Source organism: Lonchura striata, chromosome 2 (genome assembly GCF_050655825.1).
Source record: "Lonchura striata isolate lonStrDom1 chromosome 2, ASM5065582v1, whole genome shotgun sequence".
Lineage (NCBI taxonomy): Eukaryota > Metazoa > Chordata > Aves > Passeriformes > Estrildidae > Lonchura > Lonchura striata.
Genome location: NC_140704.1, coordinates 66752342 through 66777798, shown reverse-complemented (window position 1 = coordinate 66777798; position 25457 = coordinate 66752342). Strand labels below are relative to the sequence as shown.

Sequence of the window (25457 nt, the reverse complement as noted above, 5' to 3'; positions counted from 1 at the left end):
CTTATTTCCTTAATTAAGAGCACAACTTCATGGCAAGTAAGAAAGTGTTCCTCTTGCAAAATTAGGTAGGACAGCTGACAAAGTCTCTGAAGTCACTTGAACTTGGAAAAACACAGTATTTTAAGAAGGATGTGTGTTCCTTTGAGTACCAAAACCCCCAAAACAAACCAAAGCACAGAAAGTCAAAAATGAAACCCTGATGAGTGACATACAGGATCATACTCTGGTAAATCTAGTCAGTATCATCTATCAGGATGTAAATTTAAAATTCAGAAATCAGTGCACCTTAAAAACTTCTGTGCTTACCCTTGTCTTTTAAACCTTTTGATGGCCAAGATTAGATTGGTGAGAGTTTAAATGGGAATAGCCAATCTCTTCAGGATTTGGACAGTAGTCTACTCAGAAGTGACTAAGCAGATAAGCACATTGCTACTATAGACATTTAATGTACCTCACAGATTACATATTTCAGAGATCTGACCTGAAGAGTCTATCACACCTTGATATTGAGACCATTTCTGTTACATTCTCCAGTATTTCCTACTTCTTTGTTTTTCATCAGCCAGAAGACCAAGTTAACCTCTTTAGATTTAAGATCCAGTAGTAGACAGCTTATGTAACACTCAGACAGGAAAATAATCCTTGGGATAATAATGACTATCATTGCATTAAATGGAGTTTTCCCATTAAAACAAAACAAAAAAAAAAACCTTTCACAATGAGTTTGAGCAAGTGCCAAAAATTGTGAATGATCATTAGCAAACATGCAAAACACTGTCTTCTGCTTCAGGTTCTTCACCCATACCTTTCTATATGACTTACATATAAAATAACAAAATAAAAAACCCGTTTTTTTTTAATACTTGACATTTCAATCCTTCCTAAAAACTCTACAAGCCTCTGCCAAATTTATTAATTCAACAACTAATAAGAAACTTTATAGTATGAAGAATGTTCAAGATAATACAATGGAAGAGTTTAAAAATATAAAACCAAAGTTGAGGCACTTATATAGATAACTAAACTGGAGCCTGCTCTGAAACCCACAGCAAAACACCCACAAAACTGAAATGGCATTACTGTAAATTACTATGAGGCAATGAAGCTACTTATTTCAGTAATCACAGTAACATCAATTAACCTGAGAGACCCTTACCAGTTGCTGTTTTTGTGCAGGTCTTGATGCAGAGTATCGCTCCCTTTCCCTTCTCATCTTGCCACAGGCACTCTCCATCCTACCTCCCAAAGACAGACCATTGGATGCAGGAGTATCGAGTTTGGGGTAGCTCAAATTGCTGGCACAAAATCAAAATACATAGGTTGAGGAAGCGGATTAAAAATAAAGAAAAAAAACCCACCAAAATGAATAAAAAAATTGTTTCAAGTGATTATAGCCACTATTAATCCTGGAACTGTCACACACTAATTAGAATCAGAAAAAACTATCCCACAAGTTCCTAAATGCTGGTAAATAGCTGGTGTTCTAAACAGCAAACATGAATAAGAGCAGCAGTGAGAACAACATACATAGAAAATAGGCACAACATCCATAAATGAATGATGATTAAGCCAGAAGACCTGAAATAGAAGAACTGATTTAGATTATTTTCTAATGTTTGCTTTTAATAGTCCAGACGGTGGAAATTTTGACTGCCAGTTCTCTGATTCTGTAATGAGCATGTATCTCTGAAGGGACATAAAAGAATAACTAAAAATACACAAGCAGGGGGCGGGCACGTGCGTGTCGCACAGGAAATGCTGCCAACAGTTCTTATGGAATTGAGAGGCTGAAACTTGTGTGGCAAGAAAATATGACAGAAGCTTCATAAGCAGCTCTGGCTTTCCTGAGGCCATCAACAGAAGCAGCAGAGGTGTTTGGGTGTGCCAACAATCCAGAAGTCTATTTAGACATGAATACAGATCCCTTTCCTAAGGCATACAAAGGCATTTCTCTATTCATTACAAAAGCATAGATTGAAACCAAAAAGATTCCCTAATCCAAGTGGGGAGGGGAAAGAAAAAAACCAAAACAAAAATCTCAAATCAAACAAATGCATGGTTCCCCACACACACAGACAAATCCCCACCCCCACCCCCCCGCAAACAAAAACCAACCAAAGCAAACCCATGCCATTTCCCAAAACAGAAGTGAACTAAGGAATAATAGCAATAAAAAGCAGCAGGGCATTATGATGAAGTATCCCTGAAAAAAAATTACAATATCAAGCTTATCCTACAGCAAATCAGTCAATCATTACAAAAGTACACTGGATGACACTGGAAGATACCTGGTCAAGTGTCTAGAGGACTGAGGAAAAGAATTGGTCTAAACCTCTCAGATAGTTGCAAACATCTGCTCAGCACTGTAACCACTGAGAGGAAACCAGATCCTTAAGGCCATATGCTCAAATTTTTCCCTAATCCAAAATGACAATCAATTTGAATTATGAAATAAAACCTCATGCCAAAATAAATCTTTATTCAGACAATTATAGCATGTCTATGGTAGCCCATATTCCTCTCTTCTGTTAACACCTGTCAGTCCCTAAGGAGCAAAAACAGTTCTGTCTTCAAGCAAGTTAGTCCAATCTACAATTCTGACACTGGTATAAAAACCAAACAGCCTTTGTTAGGCTGAACAGAAATGTACCAGAGTATTGCAGGTTAGTTGCATGAAGAGACTCTGGCCCTTATTAGTGTGCATTCCTACTCCACAATATGACAATAAATAGAGATTGGCTTTATAAAAGAGTTAAAATAAAAGGACCATCTAGTCCTAAATCAAAAGTAGAAACACAGCAGTAAAATTTGTGAAACAAATGAAAAGCAGTATCAGTTTCCTGATCTCCCTTCTACATGGAGAAAGGAATTGCACCAAAGAACATTTAGAACAGCCTGAATACCCACAATTAAAGCCTAACATCTGTTAGCACCTCTGCCAAGACTAAAGATGGCTCCTGTAAAGTCAATCTATTAGACTGTAAAAACAAAGGGTTGGCTTTGGGGTTTTTGCAAGCCAAAGAATGCCCAAGGCAATGTAAGAATTCCTTGGAAGATGAACACAGAGCCAAAACATTAGCAGATTCCCTAATACTGTTATTTGAAAGGCTTGAATCCTCAAGAAAAAGGATATATTCTGAGCACATAGTGCCTTAATTCATCCAAAGATTAGTTCCCCAGAAGGGAGAGTCATCAATATTATCTCAAGTCATTCTATGCCAAGCAAGCAGCATAATGCAAGACAATCTCCTCAAGAAGAAACGCAATTATTAACTCTCTCAGATTTTTTTTTTTCAGAGACAAGCTGGCATTTGTCTTCAGATAACTCTATAGGGCTTCATTTTTCATGCAAACTCACAGAGCAGACAAGTGCCTTTGTCATGTAAGGAACATTAGAAAACAATCTTCCTCTAGCTTTTTGTATAGATAAACTACTAAATAAATAAATAAAATACAAAAACCAACCAAGCAAACAAAAAAAACCAACACAAAAAAACCCTAAAGATTCAATATACTCCTGAACGGTAAGATATTTCACATATAAAGAATTTTTCAGAAAGAAATTGCTGCGCAACAAAGCCTTCAGACTCCAGGTAATTATTTAATTACCTGAGACTAACAGCTGCTCCCCCAATGAACACCAAGTTGCACAAGTATTTAAACTCTCATAATACAATTTTTTCACTTTTTCTATTCCCTTTTACTGAGAACTGTTCCTGCTCTTCCAAAAGAAAGCAAGCATGCAGATTGTACTAGCAAAGAAGGGGAGCTTTCTTCTTTCAAGTCTTTTAAATTAATAGATTTGTCATACCTTTCAGATGATTTTACAGGCTTTTCTGCAGGAAAACTCTCCTCCATCATGTCCTGAAAAATAAATTTTATTTATTTCAAGATTTATCTGAATGTATTTATAAACAAAACGCAAAGTGAAGACAACCAAACATACATTTTTGTGCTGTTTTGGTTATTTTATTTATACCACTAAATATACCTCATCTGCTTAAGCTTTTTCCGTAACCACCCTGACTTTCCATTTGATCTCCAGCCCATATATTTAATACCTGGTCATTTTTACATTCAGAATGATACTGGAACCATGGGTCATTTTTTCTGAAAGAGATACCAGTATTGTTTTAAGGAAAGTTTATGAGGGACTCCATCAACACCAAAGTGATCAGAAGGGGTAATTAAAAAAGTGATCTGAATTGGTAATTGCTAGAAATCTCACTTGGAGCCCGCAGTTCACCTGAAACATTTTATACACAACATCAGCACGTTCCATCAGCTTCTGAACAGCAGCATATGTAAAGGAAATTTGTGTTTCCATATTTTAATATTCTGTCACTATGAAAACCCTGGCCCAAAAGCATACCACCACATTCTGAAAACAAGCATCAGCCACTTAGTATGCCAAAGATACAATTATATTCATAAAACCTCTCAGTATCTCTTTCACAACAGTTCCCACTGTCTTTTCTTAATGCTTGCCTCAAGAATACTATTGGTGGTCTTTGAAAAAGAGCAACTTAGTAGACTGGTTAAACATATTCTAATTTTGCAAGAAGCAGGCAAATTAGGACATGAAAATTTGCTTACTTGATGGTCCGTATCTACCCTTTGGTGAATTTTTCTGGAATTAGTAGCTGATTTCAGAGATGGTTTAAAATATGTGATCCGACTCCCTGTCAGGGAGATTGGCTTTGGTGTCACAAGTTTCTGGACAGGAGGATGTTGTGAATCCACCTTTGAAAGGGAAGCAGCAATCAATTTATCCTTGCACCCAACCAACTTAGCACAGCACTGACTGATGATAAAAGTTACAGAACTAGAACCTCCCACCAGTCTCAGCACCCAGTGAAAACTATGTGGTTAAGTGTTGAAAATACTTAGCTTGCAGAAAATCAGTTATAAAATCAAAAAAGCTACAGGAATAGTCAAAGTCTAACTGACTTCTGTGGCAAACTTCGGCAGTTACTTCAAAGACAAAATAAACTATACTCCTCTAAGCAAAATAACTCATGTTACAATAATATGCTCTCATCCTTTCCACTCCTCTGCCCTCTATGTGACTTTTATTTTTTACTGATTTGATCCATTAATTCATACTGAAACTGTTAAGCAGAGTTAAACCACGTTCTGGGTTTCTTTTTTTCTACATTTTCTTCCTTTGAAGTTACCCTTTAAAAATATATATTGTGAAATATTTTTAAGAAGTCTCATTAATGCATGTTCCAATGTTTTAGATTTGAATTTGATGCTCTTAAAAGTACTGGTCTGACTTTTCCTGTCAAAGCTTTTTTACAGACAAGGGCAAATTATTAAACAGAAAGCACTGTACATTCTGCAAAACTGGCTTAACTAAATAGAGAAAGAAGGAAGACCCCAAAAGGCCCCATGATATATCAAATTATCTGTAGCCTTGGTGATAAGAAGCATGAGACTTAGGATGCACCTACTATTTAAATCAGTATCAACAGATGGTTGTGCCCCAACCCAGGTGTAGAACTGCATGACCTTCACATGGGCCCACTTCTTCTAGAGCTTGTCCTGGTCCTTCGGGATGGCATCCCTCAGATGTGTCAACTGCACTGCTCAGTTTGGTGTCACCTGCAAACTTGCTGAGGGTGCACTCAGTCCCACGATCTCAAGGATGAGGATCTGGCATTTGGATTTGTTAAATTTCATCCCACTGATGAATACCCAATGCTTCAATCTACCTAGATCCCTCTTTAAGGACTCTTGTCCCTCAAGAGAGTCAGCAGCACCTCCCTGTTTCACACCATCAAACCTGCTAATGGGGCATTCAATTCGTGCCTCCAGGTCACTGACAGGTATCTGGAACAGCACTGGCCCTAGAACTGATCCTGAGGAACACCACTGGTGACTGGTCACCAGCCAGATGCAGCCAAATTCACTGCAACCTTTTACATCCTGCTGTTCAAACAGCTCATCCTAGAGCTGGACAACTTGCCCAGAAGGATCCAAAAGGGACAGCACCAAAAGCCACACAAAAATCCAGGAAACTACATCTGCCACCTTATCTCTACATGCCAGGCAGATGACATTATTGTAAAAGGGTATCAAACTAGTGAAACAGGTACGTTCAACAAGAAAAAAGTAACTCAGTTACATGTTCAATACACTAAGGTTTATTCTGTCTGGTGTAGATCCTCAAAAGAAGAAAAATACCACAAAAAAAAAAAAAACCTGTAAAACTTTTGCATGAGTATCCAAGTGTCCTGTAAACCATTTGTTTGTTTCACCAGGAAAACACACAACCCTCTTCTAGACACATACAATCCTGTCCTCTCTTTTCATCAAGGGCTACCCTTTCTTCCTGCCAAATTTTATGAATTCTAGCATTATGAGTAGACAATTTCTCTATTTTTACCCAGTGACAGCTGTATGCAACGTTCAGTTTCTAACCAATGTCAGGGTCTATGCTGCAAATCTGGTAGATCTTTTTAAATGTAAATGCCTCATCACAGGTGTGGTTCTGCATTTTAATGCAGATTCCATATCAGCATTGTTTTCAATGACTGGGATAATATTTAAGAGATGGTAAAACACTTACATGCTCTATTTCAACATTCTTGTAATTCATCATATGGCCAAAGACAGTACAGAAAATCTGAGATGTTTTAAACTCCTAAGTGGCTGCAGAATTAATTATACTTCTAACCAAGGCAGAAACTTTTAAAAACATTCTGTCCACTTCCCCATTACAACAGCAGATTAAAAGTTTGCACTGAAGAAAAACCATTTTTGTTCCTTTGGCTGCCAGAGCTAAAAGTGACCTTTTGTGATTTCACTATTTAATAAATGTAATACTCCAACATTTTATAAACAAAACCAAGGAAATAATGGTTTACCACAGAAACAATTCAGTGCTACTTACAAATAGGAATGTAGGAGCACAAATTTACAGAAGTTACAAACTTTAACAATTGTCCAATTTTCTCCTTTCCTTGAGTAGTAATAAAAAATTGAAGTATATATTTTTTGCTTAAAATAAACATGAAATCTGCACAAGATCTGAACAATCAATCAATATTTTTCTATTTCTTGTTATTTCTGCAAGAGAAAGCTTTCCTGAAACAAGAATGTTATCGTGCAATTTAACCCTAAGTTGCAGGCCAAGATAAAACCACTTTGTGTGTTCTAGAGACATTGTTCTTGATATATCAGCACACCACCAAAAAAAGATAGTAATTCTCCACCTGAGCAAACACAATCCTTCATCTAGTGTGGATTGAAAAGACATTTTTAGCAATTTACACACAGCCAAGGCAGCTATAACTCACAGTGAATTCATGTGCATGCTATCATTGAGGTTTGTGACATTTAAGAGCTGCAAAGCAGAGAAAGTTACCTATGACAGCTTAACATTTTACTGGCTCTTACCTGGTTTTGTCTGGATTGGAAATTAGTCACATTCAGCACACTCCTGTCCACAGGCTAACAGGAAAAAAGGGCCAAAATTAGAGGATGTTTTTTTCCCAACAAGAGGGCTCCATCCAATAAAAACATGGGGGGTTTTTGATCGACTTACAGAAGACAGCGGACTAGAAACAGAAGATGGAATCCTTTTAGCATCCTGTTGAAAAAACAGGTACAGTAAGTTAAAGCAGGTAAGTAACATCTTCATCCCATACTGGCACATTCACTATGTTTTTCAAACACATGGAATAAAACATTAGGAAGAGCACAACTTACTGCCAAAGGGCTTGACATCTTCTCCAATGTCTGCAAGATGCGCCGTGCTGTGGAACTTGTCACACCATAGGATTGCACATTTGCTTGTTTAGCTTTCACTTGTCTTTTTATCGGTGGCTGAAAAATTAGCATTGCCAATGTCATGATGGTGGATTCTGAGTTACACACGTGTGTATTTAATGCCCCACAGCTACACTGGTGATACAACCAATATCCTCGAAATGACACAGAAAAATGTACTCACTGAGCATTCAAAGCATGAAGAAGAAAAACATACTCCACTGATTTTACAGAAGTTTAAATGGGGCCCTGCATATCTTGCATATGGGATAAAGCAACAAAGAAATCCTTAAATGTAAAAGGTCACAAAACAAAGATGTTAGGCTTGTAGGGTGTCTGAAGCAGTGATTAGGAAAACAGAAATGAAGCAAAGGCTTGAGCTGCAGAAATTACTTGCAGCAACAAAATAGATATCAGAGTTTCATGATAGCATAAGCACAGCATCTTAATTCATCATGGATTCCTAGTTCTACTTCTCTTGTTTCCTCCCTTCCCCCAAGACTGCAGATCTTTTTTCTCTTTAGAAAGATTAAGATCTGATTTGAACTGTAACAGATCTAAAACAATACACTGAAAAAGTCAATGTTGTACCACATGACTGAACATAACTGAAAAAAACTCAGTGTGACCATTTTTTAAAAGAAAAAACTATGTTACACCTCTTATTGTAACCACATCATGCTTCCCACACAACTACCGTGAAGACAGGAAGCAGATCACACAACACACAGAGCACGCAAGTGAGACTTGCTGTACGCAGCAACAAACAAGCTTGTCTCTCCTTTAAGAGCCTAATATTTGCTTCCTCTCTTCAATATAATCCAGAATTTTTGTAAAAAATAAAAATAGCTGACCAAAGAGGACTTCTAGGTTACAGAAATTTTAAATGTTCTCAAGTTTTATTCAACACCAAGTTAGGAAAATCCACAAGGTTCAAGATTTCCCTGAATCAGGAAATTGAGTCCCCTTGTTCAATGGTAGAAACAGACTGCCAAAATAGGTCCAACAACCTTATTTTCAGTTCCTTAAAGTTCCTTTTGACTTTTTATTTTTTTTTAACAAAGGACATTCTCATTTAAACAAATTAGAACCAAATCAGATTTTACTGACTTGCTTTTAGATTTAACTCTAGCTATTGAGAGCAGTCAGGATTTTTAATTTGCTTGTTCATTTTAGATGACGAGGGACACCTGGGGACAAGCCGCTCTTCTCAAGAGCCACCGGAACAGCAGTAAAATAGAGAGCATCTTTTTGTATATTGTGATATGTATACATGTAGGACTGCATGTCTCCCTCTGGGTAACAGAAGTGCAAAGGATGAGCAAATTTGCCTTTTGTATACTCCTGTATTAAAAAATGCACAATATGTTCATAGTTTGAGTGCTTGCGTAAGATCTACAAGCAAGTATCAGGGAGGTAACTTTTGCTGCTATTAACGAAGTTTTCAAAGTTATGCCATCATTGTAATTATTTACATGTTATTTCACCATAATACAGTCAGAGGCAGATCATGGCAGAAAATGGAAATTTCTGGAAGACATAACAGAGAAAACCTCTAATACAAGAAACTGACCAAGAGATGCTGCTGTAATTCTCACGCTTTATGACAAGCATTTCGACATAACATGTTACACAAGAATTGAAACAAAAATTGCAGGCTGAGTGGGCAAGATAGGAACTGTTGGCACGTTTTTCAAGTTAAGTTCCCAGCTCACAGTTTTTTTGGCCGAGCTCCCCCTTATGTATTTCAGTTATGTTTTCCCTCACATTGCACTACTGTTCTCATACCTGGTAAGCAGAAATCTGGACTTTTGTCTGTCTCGCTGCTGCAGCTGCACCACCATAAGAGGTCTTTCCTGGGTAAAATGGAGAATCCCCAAGCTGTCTTGTCTTAAAGACAGAAGTGTTTCCAAGTGACTACAAAAAGGTATTATGGTAAGTGGTTAGTAAAATGGCTACACATTCAACTTGACTAAAATGAATACTGTGCAGTACTTACAGAAGAGGGAGATCCAAAAGCAGACAAATTGAATGCAGGTTTTTTAGAGCTAGATGCAGGATGCTGTGAGAGGGCATGAGATCTTTCAGCCTCCGGGGACCAAAGCAGTGGTGCTGAAGTATTTTTTGAAACTGTGATATCTGCCAAAATGACAAATGGCATATGTAAATGCCTTGTGTACATAGAGAAATTTAGTATTAAACATCACACAAACTCCAGTTCTCTACAAAAACATCTCACCAAATGAAAAGGTCCTCACCACAGGATTCTTGAATAGATTCAATTTGATAAAATTTCATTTCATGGTATGTTAAAATTTCTCTGGCACTCTAACCTTCAGAGCTCTTCAAACACATTAATTTCACATATGGTATGAAACCCAAGTACCAACTCTGAACCTAAAATCTGTTCACAGAACTGCAAATACATGACCTTTCAGTAATCTTTCAAAAGCATTCACAAGTTAATAGCACCTTTCCAATACAACACAATTTTATTTTTTTTCTTTCATGATAAAGTATAGGAACTGCATAAACACTGGTGCATCTCTAATGATACAAAGTTTTTCCTATGTTGGTAGAGGGTTGGAAACCAGCACAGGACAGAACTGACCAGGTCTTAAACCTGAAAAATTACCCAAAGGCTGAATTAAGAGAGTTAACCACCTATTTTCTGTATGTCTTATGGAGACATATCAGAAAGTTCTAGCAAACTCAGATTATATTGCTACACCCTGGCAACATCTACTCTGAACTGTCAAACTATGGTTTCCAGAGAACTGGCTGAGCACACCTCCATCCCCCATTTATATGGGCAACTGGAAAAATGTCCAAACTTGCTGTTTGGCCCTTTCTCAGTGAGACGGCTAGCTCACATTCTACATAAATACAATGTCTTGGGTTTTTTTTAACTTAAAAATGGTGCACATTCTTTACTGAATTTGGCAAAAAAACAAGGAAGTATTGACAAATTATGCCCAGGAACAGCAAAAAAAACCCAAAAAACAACAACAAAAAAAAAACCAAAAAACACACAACCACACAAAAATAAACAAACGAAAAAAACCCCACATGCTTTACATGCTTTTATTTTTCAACCATATTTACTCATATCTAGCCAGCTCTGAGATACTCTGAGTCACTCCTCCTTCTAGGCAACCAACCCAGCTATCAAGGTACAGAAAGTCATCTTCATCTCCTATTATCCCCATTCAAGATTTACAGATAATCAAGCTAAAATTGTACTTATCAGCACTGATTCTTTAGAACATAATGGACTCATAAATATATTCCAAACATGGTTATATTTAAAAGGTGACAGGATTATATACTTCTAAAATACTAAAAATGAAATTTAATTCTAACATCTAGAGCTGACACTCTCCTACTTTATTTACTAAGGCAAGGTGAAATATTAAACAATACAAAGTACTTCATGTTATCAAACAAATCAAATAGAGAATATAAATATAAAGTTACCTTTATCAGATGCTCTAGAGGAGAAGCCACTGGTTGTTGAGATGTTATCGTCGTCATGCTGAGAGGTAGAATCTTTTATTTCCTTTACGAGGGACAGCCCAGGACTGCCGATGCCAAGTGTGGCAGATGTGGAGGGCTGACAGTGTGGGACTGTGGAATCCAGCACGGTGCAGTTCAAATGGCTCCGGTGAAGGGAGGGCCTTGTTAACACATCCGAGAAGTTCAGCGCAGACCTGCTCGTGGATGGTTCTAAACAAGAACAGCGAGACAATCAGCTTCCTTACAAACTCACAGAAGCCAAAACCTGTTTTCTATCAACAGCCATGATTATTGCCAAGTTCTATGCACAAAAATAGAGAAGCCGAATTTAACTTCCTCACCCAGATAGGGTTTCATCTGTCTGATTACAACAGCAACACTGCCTGAAATACTAAGCATTAATGTCATATTAAGAAGTACTTAAGGATGGGATTTTTATGAATTTCATCAAAATTTGACCCTGCACTCAAGCACTTAAAACTGTGTATTTCGCTAAATCAAACATCCGTAATTTCATTTTCCTCCAGACAATGCTTACAATAAGCTTTCCAAAATTAGAGATTACATTAAAAGTTATGGACAACTCTGCAGTTTCTATCATCTAGTAAATGGTGTTAGCCTGAATATGTAACATAAAAATATGTATTTGCAAGGATTTTCAGGTGTTTATTTGTTCTGGTGTCATCATCCTCCCTTCCAAATTCTACCATATCAGGTCATGCTACAGGCGAATTATCTCCTATCCATTAGTTTTTGAGATTTTTGTATAAAAGACAAGTAAACAACATGGCCACAGTTGTAAGACAGGCTTTTTTTCCTCATGAAAAGGTATGTAAATGCTGCCAGTGTCCTGCAAAAGGTGGTCTCACAGCTCCAACTTGCCACATGAACAGAATAGCAATTAATGGCCATCTTGACTGACATCCATATGTCTACAGTCCCTCCCACAATTTCTGGGTATGAACATAATTTTGAGACACTATCATCCTGACATTTGCACTGAAGCTTAAACTAGCTACTTCAATCTTCATAAGCACTGCAGTGCTAGTAATTAATTCTCCAAAGCACTGGTAGATTTTTAGGAGTGTCCTGATGAGATGAAAGAAAGCGTTATCAGATCAAAGGCTGGCCAAGCAAAGGAACACAGGCTCTTGCACATTGGTACCTCAGAGCCAAGGAAACAGGCTTTCTAAAATAAAAAATACCAGTAACAAAAAATAAATTATCAACTATAGCTAGAAAGACTAACTACAACATCCACAAACTACAACACAAGCTACTCAAAGTTCTAGTGAGTCCCATCTGCTCCTGATTTCTTGGAGCTAGAAAGTTTGCTGTGCAGCTGTTCTCACTGAAAGGTCCTTTCACACAATTCTTCAGGAAAGTCAACACATGTTACTCATTCATGAAAACCTTCTCTATTCCTTTATACAAACTTATGCTCAAGCTACAGCTACACAGAGAGCTGAAAAGCCCCTTATTTACAATTAGATAACATTGGTGAGAAAGGTATTTCCTCATTACTTTTCATTCTGCCAACAACAGAAGCAGCTGACTGTCCACACAGATGGTTATGTACACGTGCTCACATAATATTTCTCACCTAAATAAAACCTGAGTTCCCAAAACTGCTAATTTAAGAGAAATTCAAATGAGAGCATATGCAAATCCACAGAGTACTACAGAAACTGAGAGGCATAGGTATAAAGCACAGATTAATTTTAATATGATCCAAATAGTTTTCAAAGACCCCAAGCTAGCAATGTCACACAATGTTATGAAATATTAAACAAAAAATAACAACGTCATAAACAAAGTTCCCCAGATCTCCACTAAACTAACATAAAAATTTAATAAATTGATTAAAGAAGCCCAGAGGAAAAGAAAAAAAAAAAAATCAGGACACATGATTTTCCTCTGGCATTCTAGGATCCGGTCTTTTGTTTTGAGGACAACAAAACAAAATAATGTTTCTACTACCTTAAGCAATTAGATAAACTTTCATCACAGATCCTTTAAAAAGCAAATGTAACCCAACACACTTGCAAATGAATGCGAGCAATAATTTGCACTTGGCTACTTGAGTACCTGAAGTTAACTCATGACTTCCAAGGGCTCTAAGTGAGCTTCCAGTATGTTTAAACTTTGAAGCTAAGGCAGTTCTAAAAACTGAGCTACTGAGGTTTTTTCCTTTGATTTTCCTATGTGTGGGGTTATTTTGGGTTGGGGTTTTTGGCAGGTTGGTCATTTTGGTTTGGGTGTTGTGGGGTTTTCTGTTGCTTGCTTTTTTTCTGTCCAAACGCTCCTTCCAGTCTCCCCTAGAAATGTAGATTCAAAACTAGAAATCTGTGAATAAATACATATGGTCAGAATACTAAATGATATTTCACATACCTTCTAAATTAATTCTTGCTGATTCAGGCGTGACTCTCCCATCAATTACCATGGTATCTTCATTTGCATAATCATGGTGATAGTTTACTGGATTCTCTTCCTCACTTGCAGATTCATTCATATCTACACATTTATCTTCACTTTTATTGAAATACTTCTGCAGCCATCCTGGTACAATGTTTTTCACTGATTCAGTCACTCTGCTAAGGAGTCCCAGCTTGAAAGAAAAATATATGAACACAGTCAGCAGTATATTCTGGGATGCAACCTTGCACAGACCTCCAAGACAGGTATTAGACAGCAATATTCAGATAAGTAAGATAAGAGAATGCTGGAAGCAATATTCAGATAAGTAAGATAAGAGAATGCTGGATTCTTCATTAAGAATTCCAATACTTCTAGAACATGCATAACAAAAATACAATTAACATTGATTTACTACTAACCCATCAGTTTCTGCACTGCCCAGTGACCTTGGCAAAACTTCCACATTCTGAAACTACAACTGAAGTTCACCAAAGGCTTGTCAAGTCACATGGTCATCAAGAAATTAAATTTCTGAACTCCTGATGTATGCACTTTGTTTTGAGGACTTTTCCTTCTAACACCTTCACTTGAAAAATCATCAAACCCAGAAGCCTAGCAATTATCTACAGCAATAGTGATGAGTAGTAATAGCTACTAAAATCAGTGAACTTAAATATTTCTTTTTCTAATGCTAAACTGCAGAACAATGTGCACCAAAACCCCCACTATTATGCTCTGAATACTGAAGGAATCTGGAAAGAATCTTGGAAGAAACAGCTACAGTTGAACAACAGACTCCTCACCACAGGATTCTTGAATAGATTCAATTTGATAAAATTTCATTTCATGGTATGTTAAAATTTTGTATCTGCAAATCTTAATATTTGCAGTTACTGAATACATAAAAGCCATTTCCATTTTGACATTCAGCAATTATAGTAAGAAGTATTTATTTAACATTTTGTTTTAGGCAGTCACTGGTTCCCCATTATATCCTCAAAATTACAACATGTCTTCTTTGTCAAATCTCAACCCTGTGCAGCAGAGTTCTTGCAACATGGAGCTTCCCCTCTAACACTGGCTGCAGCCACAGAACCAGCTGCTAATCTCCACAAACTGAAGAAAGTGCCGAAGCTACCTTCAACAATTTTCAACACTTTGGAAACTGAAAAGCAACAAGAGCATACAAAAAGACTTTTGTTGAACTTCATTGCCAGTTACCTAACACATGCATCAAGGTACTTTGTTCTTTTTTTGGGTTTAGGCAACAAAAATTTCTAGAAATTATTATTCATCTGTAGAGAATTGAGAATATTCTTTGAACATGTAGTAGTTAGTCTAGTAAACAACTGTGAAACAAGAACCCTCTTGTATTCAACTTTCTTTAAAAGTTCAGCACACATGGAAGAAAAGCCCCTATCTGTCATTCACATATTTCATACACAGTAACACAAGCACCAACTTACAGGACACCCTTGAATCGGGAGTTAGAAGTGGGGCTGGCAAAGAGAAGAAAAAGAAGGTAGAAAACAAAAGTATTTTCACAGAAAGAAAGTCATCTTAATTTACAATTTGACATTTTTCATAACAATCTGTAATTAAATCTTTTATTTGCACAAAGACAGAATAACTAGCCAGGGACAGCTTAAACTAGACAGAATACCACATGATAAACACATCTATAACAATTACCACACTAAGATGCTCTCTAATATGCCATGCTTAGGGGGTTGCTGCTATTCTACAAAAATACTAAGCCTCAGTTTTCCAACATCAAAAACTGTGCAACACCACAGCTCACAAGCAGTTCAGCGCCTGGCACCAGCAAAGAGGCAGTCTGTACTCCATTCCCAGCCCCTCATTTTCACCTTTACTTATCACCTTTCACTATCCCTCTTTAGGGGAGTATTTTGGTGCTACGTATAAAAGCTATCAGGAACTCAGAGGAGTCAAAAATCTGCCAAAATAAGCAAATGACAGGACACAAACTGCATCCAAGGCAATTGCTCTTTCCAAAAAGCTATGCATTACTATATTCAGTACTGCTAGAGAATATCTCCATTAAATAGTAAGACATTGCTGGCCATAAAAGAGGAGCCAGTATGACTGAGGAAATCCTCCCAGGACTGAAAGCTACCTGAGACTCAAGATGGAAGAAGCCATAGGCATCCAGAAGAGTAAACACCCAATCATTAGTAATCCTAATGAGCAACTGAAGAATGTAGCTAGACTAGTAATTAACTAAGATGATGTTATAGTATCCAGATCTGACACCAGACTGGTTTGACCCTTTTGTGCAAATGGCAGCCTTGCCATTCTCCACATAATCAGCATTCCAAGCTGGATAACACAGGGTAATATCCCAAACCTACCCATGAGCTGAACTCAGCAGAGCTGTACTGCACCAAGTACTAATGGCCTGCTCCATCTGGCTTAGGCACAGTAGCAGACAAGGAGCATAGTTTTATACTCCAGAATAATGTTGGCTTAGTGACAAAGCAAGAGAAAGCAAAATACATCTAAAGGCACCTACATTTTCTGTCAGCAAAATATATTAAATGCACTGTGAAAGAAGAACTACACAGGCATTATGAATGAGCCATCATCAAAAACAGATCCCATTAAAAAAACACCTTCCCCCTAAAAGTATTCCATATTCCCCAGGTATGTCTATTCAAATACACACAGATGACACACAAAAAAAAAAAAAAAAAAAAAAAAAAAAAAAATACAATTCCTTCCATCATCTCTTATCTGCCATCAGAGATAAAAGCCAATCAATAAAGCTCTGTGGCTGGATTGTTGATCAAGTCAGGCAGTTAAGGTACCACTGACCTACACATTTGAACACGCATACTGCTTATTGCTGCCAGAACAATTCAGCAAAATCTCATGCCTTACACTGTCTTTAAAGCTGGCATTTTAATCTTACCCTAACCTTGCAGTTTTCTTATTCTTCAACTTCAGCACATGCATTTGAACACTCTTTCCCTCTCTCTGCACATGCAAATAAGCCAACCCCGTCAGCAGAACACTCCCCCTCTACCCTCTACCACTTCCATGCCACCAGCTCTCCACGTTGTCCATCCCATCTCCTTAGAGAGGAATCATTAATCCTTCTAGAAGGCTGACAAGGATAGTACACATCTCACTGATGCCAACAGATCTTCAGATATAAAATACAAAAAAAACACAACGAAAAGACAACTCTAGCAGGCTTCTTCTCCAGCAAACTGCTCATATCCTGATCTTCTCATGCTACACATATGAACCAGCCTCTTCCAGAACACCTTCACTCAGTACAGCTACTCTGAACACGCTACTGCACAAAAACTGTTCCAGTTTCAGGTTGGGAGCAGAGGATGTGGCGCTGGCATGCAGTCTAGTGTTCATAACTTATCATTTCTACAGGCCACACAGGTACCAAACTTAATACCATGGAAGGGCAGAAGACTCAGAGGGGCAATCCCAAATGTGTGACTACTGTGTGTTTTATTCAGTGAACATGTTTTACTCCTTAACTGACTGATTTCAGAGGTTTGAGCTGCTGTCAGTATCAACTGCTATCACCTCAAATACACTCATCCCAAAAAATATCAGCAGGAAAGCTTAACAAAATGAAAATCCACCAGAAAGACCCAGTAGCTTATGAATAGGTATTTACAACAGGTTTTCAAAATCTGTGCATCATCTCAAGTGTCTGCAGCTCTGCTAGGTCTAAGTCTATGTATACAAACATCATAGCAACAGTAACTACAGTAACAGCTACTCCAAGGCATATTGGCTTGACATCATGGAATCGCTGAACTATTAAGGCTGGAAAAGACCTCTTAGATCATTGTGTCCAACTGTTACCCAACTGTTACCCAAGAGTCCAAACCATCCTTGTTTGGGCATGAACACTCATTACTGAGTTTCAAGCCCTGCTCCTTAGGTCCCAAGACTCATCTGAAAGGCCACAAGCATTATTTTGAAGGCTCCAAGTCTGATTTGGAACGCCCAAAGTCTCATTTGTAGAATTCAAACTCTATAGAGTACAAAGGCACATCTCCAGGCACATCTCCAGGCCTAAACCCTAGCTTCCAAAGCCTCCTATTTAGGATTCAGCCTTTTATCTAATGGGCTCACTCAAAGCCTCCAAAAACCCATTTCTAGCGAGCAGAGACTCATCTCAAGGTATTGAAGCATCATTTGAGGGCACAAAACCAAAGAAAATCCAACCTCAGGGTTCAAACCCTCCTATTCATCTCCAAAAGCCCATTTCCGGAGCCCAAAGCCCTGTGTTGAAGACTCAAATCCTTCCCTGGAAGGTCCAAATTCCTCTTCTCATAAGGTCATAGAATCATTAAGTTTGAAAAACATCTTTAAGATCATCAAGTCCAACTGTTAATTTCAGCACTACCATCATGTCCACCATTAAACCATGTTCTCAAGTGCCAGCTCCAACTGCCCTTCTCTGGACCTGCGCTAACCCCTCAGTGTCTTCCTTGTAGAGAGTGGCCCAAATCTGAACAGAGAGCTGCAGGTGTGGCCTCACTAGTGCTGAGTACAGAGGGACAATCACTGTCCTGGTCCTGCTGGCCACTTTATTGCTGATAGAAGGCAGGATGCCACTGGCCTTCTTGGCCACCTAGGCACAGATGGCTGCTGCTCAGCCACTGCTCTCCAGCACCACAGGTCCTTTTCACCATGCAGCTTTCCAGCCACCCTTACCCCAGCCAGTAGCACTACAGAGGGTTGTTGTGACCTAAACTCAGGGCTGGGCACTTTATCTTACTCAATCTCATACAACTGGCCTCAGCCCATCTACCCAGCCTGCCCGGATCCCTGTCTAGAACATTCCTGTCCTTCAGTTAATCAAAACTCCTGCCCAGCTTGGTGTCATCTGCAAACTGGCAATCAACCCCCTTGTCCTGGTCATTGATGAAGATGTTAAAAAGGACTGGCCCCTATATTGAGCCCTGGTGATCACCATTTGTGACTGGTCACCAGCTGGATGCAACCCCATTCACCACCACACTCTGGGCCTGGCCATCCACACTGTGTACTCAGCAAAGATCACACCCATTCACACCATGGGAAGCCAGGAGAACGCCATGGGAAATGGTATCAAAAGCTTTACTAAATTCTAGGTAGATGACATCCAACATCCAAAGCCTTTCCCGCATCTACGATGAGATCAGATTGTTTAAGCAGGATCTGCCTTCATAAACCCACACTGGCTGCAACACTAAGCAAAAGATACGTAGACAGAAGTGTCATTTAACAAACATGTGTCAAAATTTACTACTTTAAAATCCCATTTCTTCAAAGGATTTATATAAACAAAGAAAAATCAGTACTTTGTGGTCACAGTTTGAATTCCAAACTTAAAAGCACGCAATAGCTGGCCAAAAATATATTTCTTGGCCAAAAATATTTACAGAATAAGACAGTTGTTCCAGCTTGTAAGGGTCTTTCACATATCATAGGGTGAGGAAAGTACTGTCAGAAACACTCAGTAGTGACACATTACTCAAAAAACATCCGTTTTGTAACTGAGCTGATTACAGTCCAGGAGGCTTAAGTATGAAAAAAATTGTATAAAAATTATATAACAGTCATACACTTGCAGGAATCTGTCAGAGATGCAAAATACACAACTAGATAAAATAGCTGATTTCCACTTCACTGTACACACACCTCTGAAAAGCATCAAATTCTTGCCTCTCAGAGACTTCTTTACTTCAAATTTCAAAGTTAAAGTTATTAGAACATATGAATCAGTAAGTCCTCAAAAAGAAAACTTGCTCCTAACAGTGAAGTTCACTGAGATAGAGCAGATAAATCTAACCAAGTCCAAACACCAGAAAAATAATTTTCTTGCCCTCCACTCCCCACAGTTAGCTCACGCCAGCCCTGGCACATAGCAGACTACTCTCCATACTAGCTGAACTCATTAATCTGGCAAAAAGTACGTGTTTCTCTGCTGGGCCAATGAGTTAAACTGGCTCAGTGTACCAGAACTGGCCTGAGAGAAAGCACGATCAGACAGTCCAGGTAAACATCCACCGTTTGCCTGACGTCCACTGATCCAGTCATCCCAGTGTATTATGAGTTCATTACATGATGCTACGGCAGCCCACCACCTGTGCCAACCTGGAATACTTTTGCTCAAACATTTTTGGGCACACAAAAGAGATTCTGAACTCTTTCCTGCCAAGTTGTTAGAAGCAGCAGCAGCTCAGTTTGTCCATGGCAGGAGAGCAAGAACTGGTTCTAATTACTTAATGGAGGAATAAATAACTCAGAGGAAGTGATGTGCTGCCAGCAACCAAAGACAATTTGCAGTGTCCCAGCTAACACAGTCAATTATTTCATCTGCTTTTTTCCCCTCCTAAGATATCACCCACTAATACTATTTGTCCTCAACATTTCAAGCCTCCAAGACTGTAACAACAAACCCTAGAATATCAATGAAATGCTATAGCAATCATCATCTACAATTTGTATAATTGTTCAGTACTGCTAGTCTAAATGAGAGAAAACTGTCAATATTTCAATTTTATAAGTTCTTCCCAATTAGGATACATTTTTGTTTACAGTAGTAATAGAAAGCCAAGTGCCAAATTTAAACACCTGTTTTGTCAGTATCATATTGCTGGGACAAAGACAAAACTTCTGATTAGCCCATATTTTAAAACAAATTTTTAAATACATATTAAACATTTCTTCTCATCTATTTGTTTTAGCTCAATGCTTACTGCTGGGTTACTACCAAACCAAATCAAGCAGAACTGCATCCAAATACAACCACATTAAAGTGTGCTTCAAGGTGCAATCCTGTTGACTGGAGTTAATACAATTGCATCTGTGTAGGTCCACATGGACATTCTTAATAAAGATTTTCTAAATTAGTATTTTCCTGTTTAAGGCCTATGAAACATTACCTAGGCTACATTGCTCAATGTGATACTCTTGGAATTCTTAAGCATCATGCTTAAGTTTCAACATTTCCTGACAAAATAAAGCTTGTGGTTTGTAAGATCCCTTCTGCCCACTGCCTGCAGTCACTGCCAAGCAAGGCCTACCTTCAAGACAGCAGCGGGTGACAACACAATGCTTTAGACACAGCTGCATACAGTTTTCAGTCCCCAGTCCTGTAGGCTAGTCCCTCTGGGAAGAACCTTACGTGACATATAAAGTGACTTGGTGAAACAAACAAATCCACAGGGGCTTTCATGACTCAGGCCTGTGAAAGTGGCTTCCAGTGACATTCTGGTCCCCTTCGTCAGGTTATATCCTAACTACATCACCACAAGACCAACTACAATATATGCACAGACTTACCCTGGTTTCATCAAGGAAAACATTGTTGGATTTGGATATCTACATTATAAATATGCACTGGTATATACACATGTAGGAAAAAAGGAAAACCTCACTCCTCAGCAGAAGTTTGAATCTACAGACATGATCTCCAATATCAAACAGCTCTAAGCTAAAGCTTAACATGAATATAGACGTCTATGGGAAGGTTATAAACACTTTTCAGGTAACTCTTTTTTCCTCATGCTTAAATCTGCCTGTATGAGTTTAAATAAAAGTGCAGGAGAATCAAAGTTATCCGACTCCTTCATTTGAATGCTTAATTCTCAAAAAATTACCAAAAAAACTTATTTTATTCTCTTCTCCTTTCAGTGACACTTAAGATCTCTGAAATCTGTTACCTGGGTGAGAAATGGCACTGATCCAAGTTAAACCAGCACAAGCACAAAAAAGCGCAAAACTAAACAGAAAATTAACAGTAGGAACATACAAATACTCTTCTAGAAGGAGTTTAATAAGTCAGCAATGCAAACATCCCTCCCATTTAACACATCCACATCGGTAAATTCCCATCATCAATCTATCCAAATGACCAGGACAAATCAGCACTTAGAAACACTGGGGCCACATCTGGAAGATGAAACCCAGATGCTGGACAGAACAGCTCCCTCACTTGGCATGTGCTTATCTCTCAAAGAAGTTGTAATTTTAACCCAAGTGCCTAAGCTCCTTAAAAAGTGCAGGAGGAGGCAGGATATTTCAGCATGGGATGGCCAAGTAAACAGTGTGCTGAGCACAGCATAACCTAAAGTCAATGCAGTCAGTGTGGAGCTGTCAACATTCTACCCCAAGGAAAGCACAGTCAACAGAAGAACTCCACAATTCTACTCCAGGAACACCCACCAAAGAGATACAAAAAGGCTCTTTTTGTTCTGTGATTCCCCCACCTCAAATCTTCATGGTTAGTGGATACTGTCCTTACCTCATTGTGCTACTACTTTTTGTCTCTTGGTTTAATAATACAACTGCTGACAGTGCATTTTTTATAAGGCAGGATGGTAGCCCAGAAAGGAAAATACTGTGGTTAAGTTCCTTCACTACTGGGGGAAATCTACTCATAGCTCCATCTTCCAAGAGAAAATAAAAGCTGCAAGTCACATCCTCCAAGCAGCATCTGTTCATCTCTCCTATCTGAGATTGGTTCAAAAAAAACCTCCACAGTTAAAAAAAAACAAAAACACATGCAAATATAACGCAATATGGCTCTATCAGGCACCTGGGGAGAAAAGGGCAGGAAATTCTGCACTTTCCATGTTTATTCCAAGAATATATAAAACAAATAACTTCTGAAATCATGGATCACAGGCTGTATGTCTCCACTCTTGGAAGGTAACATCTTCTTATACATCCTCTTCCTGGCTCAATGAATCACACATTCTTTTTCTGGATAATAACACAGTTTCAGTCAGAAGAACTCAAAGACAGCATACAGCTTGGCAACTGGGATATTTGCCCAGAAAGTGGAAGATGTAGGTTGATGCCTCTAAGTAAAAAAAAAAAAAAAAAAAATCTAAAACAGGGTCTACCACATTTTGAACAAATGCTTTAGCTAATCATCTTTGAAAAGCAGCATCATCTCCTCTTCCAAATATCTTCTAAAGCCATTGCTGCACTTAATGGAAGACTGACTGCAACATGCTAGGGACCACTGGAGAATTCACACGTGACCAAGCTCCCTGGGAGACTATGGCAAAACAACAACATCAAGAAAGCATAACAACTTAAGAAAAACACACAACAGGCCTGTTGTAAGCCTGGCATCATGCTACTACTCATCTGTCATGCAAGTGGAAAAGAATCAGATATCCTAAGAACTGTAAAGATTTTAGCAATATGGCATTCAGTGCTTAGGCACCTTCAGAGCTTGGTGATAAGAGACTGCAGTCTTGAGCTAAAGCACTTAGAACAGTTCTAATACAGTACTTCTACGAGCTTCCTTATTGATAAGTTAGGGGAGCAGGAGATCATGTCCAGTCTGCACTGAGCACTTCTATGTCTTCTCAAACTCATTACTGAGAGACAACACCAAACCACAGAATACTTTCTGCAGAGTGGATGTTTTATTGAAAATAAAATTATCAATTAATTCCAGTTCAAGTCAGCTATCTACCCAGAGCTCATCTTTTTATGTAACGCAGGTTAGCAAGCTACATAGGGTTAAAAAGCCATAATTTATGACAAATGCACATCTGACACCTATCTGTTTGACTATTTACCATTTCTTCCCCAATATACTACTTGTTAATTTGATTGATGTATTCAACTTGCAGCATCCATGCTCTGGGCTGCATCTCACAGATATCCCCCCAGGCACATGTTTGCTTTGCCCCATTGTTTAAATAAACCTACTAGAAAACACGCAGAGGTAACAGACAATAGAATAATCAGAAAATCATCTCACCTAATTATTTTTAATTCATCTGTTTTATTAGTTATCTACACAGTATCACCATGTGCAGCATATTGAAATTTCAACATTACTGTTGTTCACGTAAGAGCTTTCAACATTTGCTCAGCAAGTGCAATGATTCTTTGGATGAAGAGTCACCCTGCCCACTTTACAAGGACAACACTGCTGATCAGTGTTATACAAAGGATTAAGAATCGTACTTCCCAAATAAGAACTAATTGAGCAACAATTTATGCATAACATGCCCTCAATTTTGCATATAATATTTAATCTCCTGGCTTATATTACCGCTTTAATAACGTAAACGCTTGGTTTTACAGTCAATTTCAGGTTCACAAATACACGTGAAAGGCATTTCCAGAGCACCATCTCCAGGCATCTTGAAATTCTCTGACAAACAGGAGTTAGGAAGGATCTTTGCTTCTACTCTCTGCAGCCATTCTAAATGGCATAGGATCTTTGTAACACAATTTACAAACTGCTTTTTTTCTGTTATCCATCTATTCTGTCCCACAACACAAAGAAGAACAAATGCCTCATGAATTACATTGTGCTTGCACTGCACCACCACGTTTAGGGACAGGCAAGACACTAAAAAAAAAAACCTAAGGGTTCTGTAGGCAGCATCCTATTAAAAAAAAAAAAAAAAAAGAGAGACAAAAAGAAACCACAATGGAAGAGATGCCCAACTACCCAGCACCCTCACAGCCTCATTCGCAACCTGGAATTTGTCAGGAAAAGCAAATATTAGAAACGATGCACTTAAATCTGAAGACTAACTCTAACTTGATAATCCAGTTAAGATCAATTAAATTAGGATTTAACCGGGCAGCCCAGAGACAAAACGAGCGAGCATCCCGTGGAGCGGGAGCCAGCCCGCTCCAACCGCGAGGAGCGGGAATGCGCACCTACGCCTGCCCAGCCGCCTCCTCCTCCTCCCGCCTTTGCTCCTGCCTAGCGGGGGACACGCAGAAGACAAAGGGGAGGCGAGAATCCCCCCGCAGCCCGGCGGCGCCGGAGCGGGGCGAGCGCCCGGAAATCCCACAATGCCCATGGTCCCGGCGGGAAACGCTTCCCTCCTGCCTCCCCACGGGCCGCTCCACCGGGAAACCCCGGCCCGAAGCCGCGCACGTGGGGCTGCGTGGAGAGCGGGGGGGAGGGCGGCGGAGCAAAGGGGCGGCTCTGCCGGGTCGGGCCTCCGGGGCGCCTCCTGCCGCCGCGGACGGGAGCGCCGGGGGAGAAGCGGGGAGGGAAGGGAAGGGGTTCACGGGGCTGACCCGCCGCCTCACCTGCTGCTTGCCCCTCGCGTAGGGCGGCTTGGCGGCTCCCAGGTGGTGCCGTCGGGTCCGGATCTTGCCGCCGCCGCCGCCGCCGCCACCCGAGGCCATGATGCGATCCGGCCCGCCGCCGCCGGCGGCCTCGTCCTCCTCGCCCAGGTGCGGCCGCTGCGCTCCGCCGCGGCCCGGCAGCGCTGCCGCTGTCACCGTCCCCGCGGGGACGCGCCCGGCCGGGCCTCGCTCCCCCCGCGCCGCTCCCGCCCGCCACGCGCCGCGCGCGGCCTCTGGTGCGTGCGCGGGGGGCTCCTCCGCGGCCTCCGCCCCGCCCCTACCCGCGCGCGCGCGCGCTCTCGCGCGCCTCTCCCTCCCGCGCGTCTCCCCTTTCCCCGCGTTCCCTCCCGATCCCTGCGCCCGCCGCTCCCAGCTCCGCTCTCCCGCCCGGCGGCGGCGCCCCGCGCGCTGTCCGCCCGCCCGCGGCCCGAGCCGCCGCCGCACCCCCCTGCCCTGCCGACCAACCACACGGCGGCCGCCCCGGGCCGCGCGCGCGTCACCAGCCCGCGCGGGCGCGTCACACAAGCGGCGCCGGACCGACGGCCCGGCCGCGCACGCGCACGCGCACCGCCCCCGCTGCGAGGGAAGCGGGAGGGGCCGGGCCGGGCCGGGCCGGGCCGGCTGCGCGGGAAAAGCGC

General features: G+C 40.2%; 1 protein-coding gene across 1 annotated transcript in view; it reads right to left on the bottom strand.

Annotated features, from left to right (window-relative positions):
- Nucleotides 1-24976, bottom strand: part of NUP153 (nucleoporin 153) — a 39336-nt gene extending 14360 nt beyond the window's left edge. The window contains exons 1-11 of the mRNA XM_021552945.4: nucleotides 24781-24976; nucleotides 13687-13903; nucleotides 11254-11502; nucleotides 9776-9915; nucleotides 9565-9693; nucleotides 7717-7833; nucleotides 7553-7597; nucleotides 7405-7458; nucleotides 4597-4743; nucleotides 3812-3864; nucleotides 1157-1295 (exon numbers count right to left, since the gene is read on the bottom strand). Of these exons, the coding sequence (XP_021408620.3) occupies nucleotides 1157-1295; nucleotides 3812-3864; nucleotides 4597-4743; nucleotides 7405-7458; nucleotides 7553-7597; nucleotides 7717-7833; nucleotides 9565-9693; nucleotides 9776-9915; nucleotides 11254-11502; nucleotides 13687-13903; nucleotides 24781-24879 (1389 nt within the window). The 5' untranslated portion in view covers nucleotides 24880-24976. The remainder of the gene's footprint in view (nucleotides 1-1156; nucleotides 1296-3811; nucleotides 3865-4596; nucleotides 4744-7404; nucleotides 7459-7552; nucleotides 7598-7716; nucleotides 7834-9564; nucleotides 9694-9775; nucleotides 9916-11253; nucleotides 11503-13686; nucleotides 13904-24780) is intronic.
- Nucleotides 24977-25457: the final 481 nt, after the last annotated feature.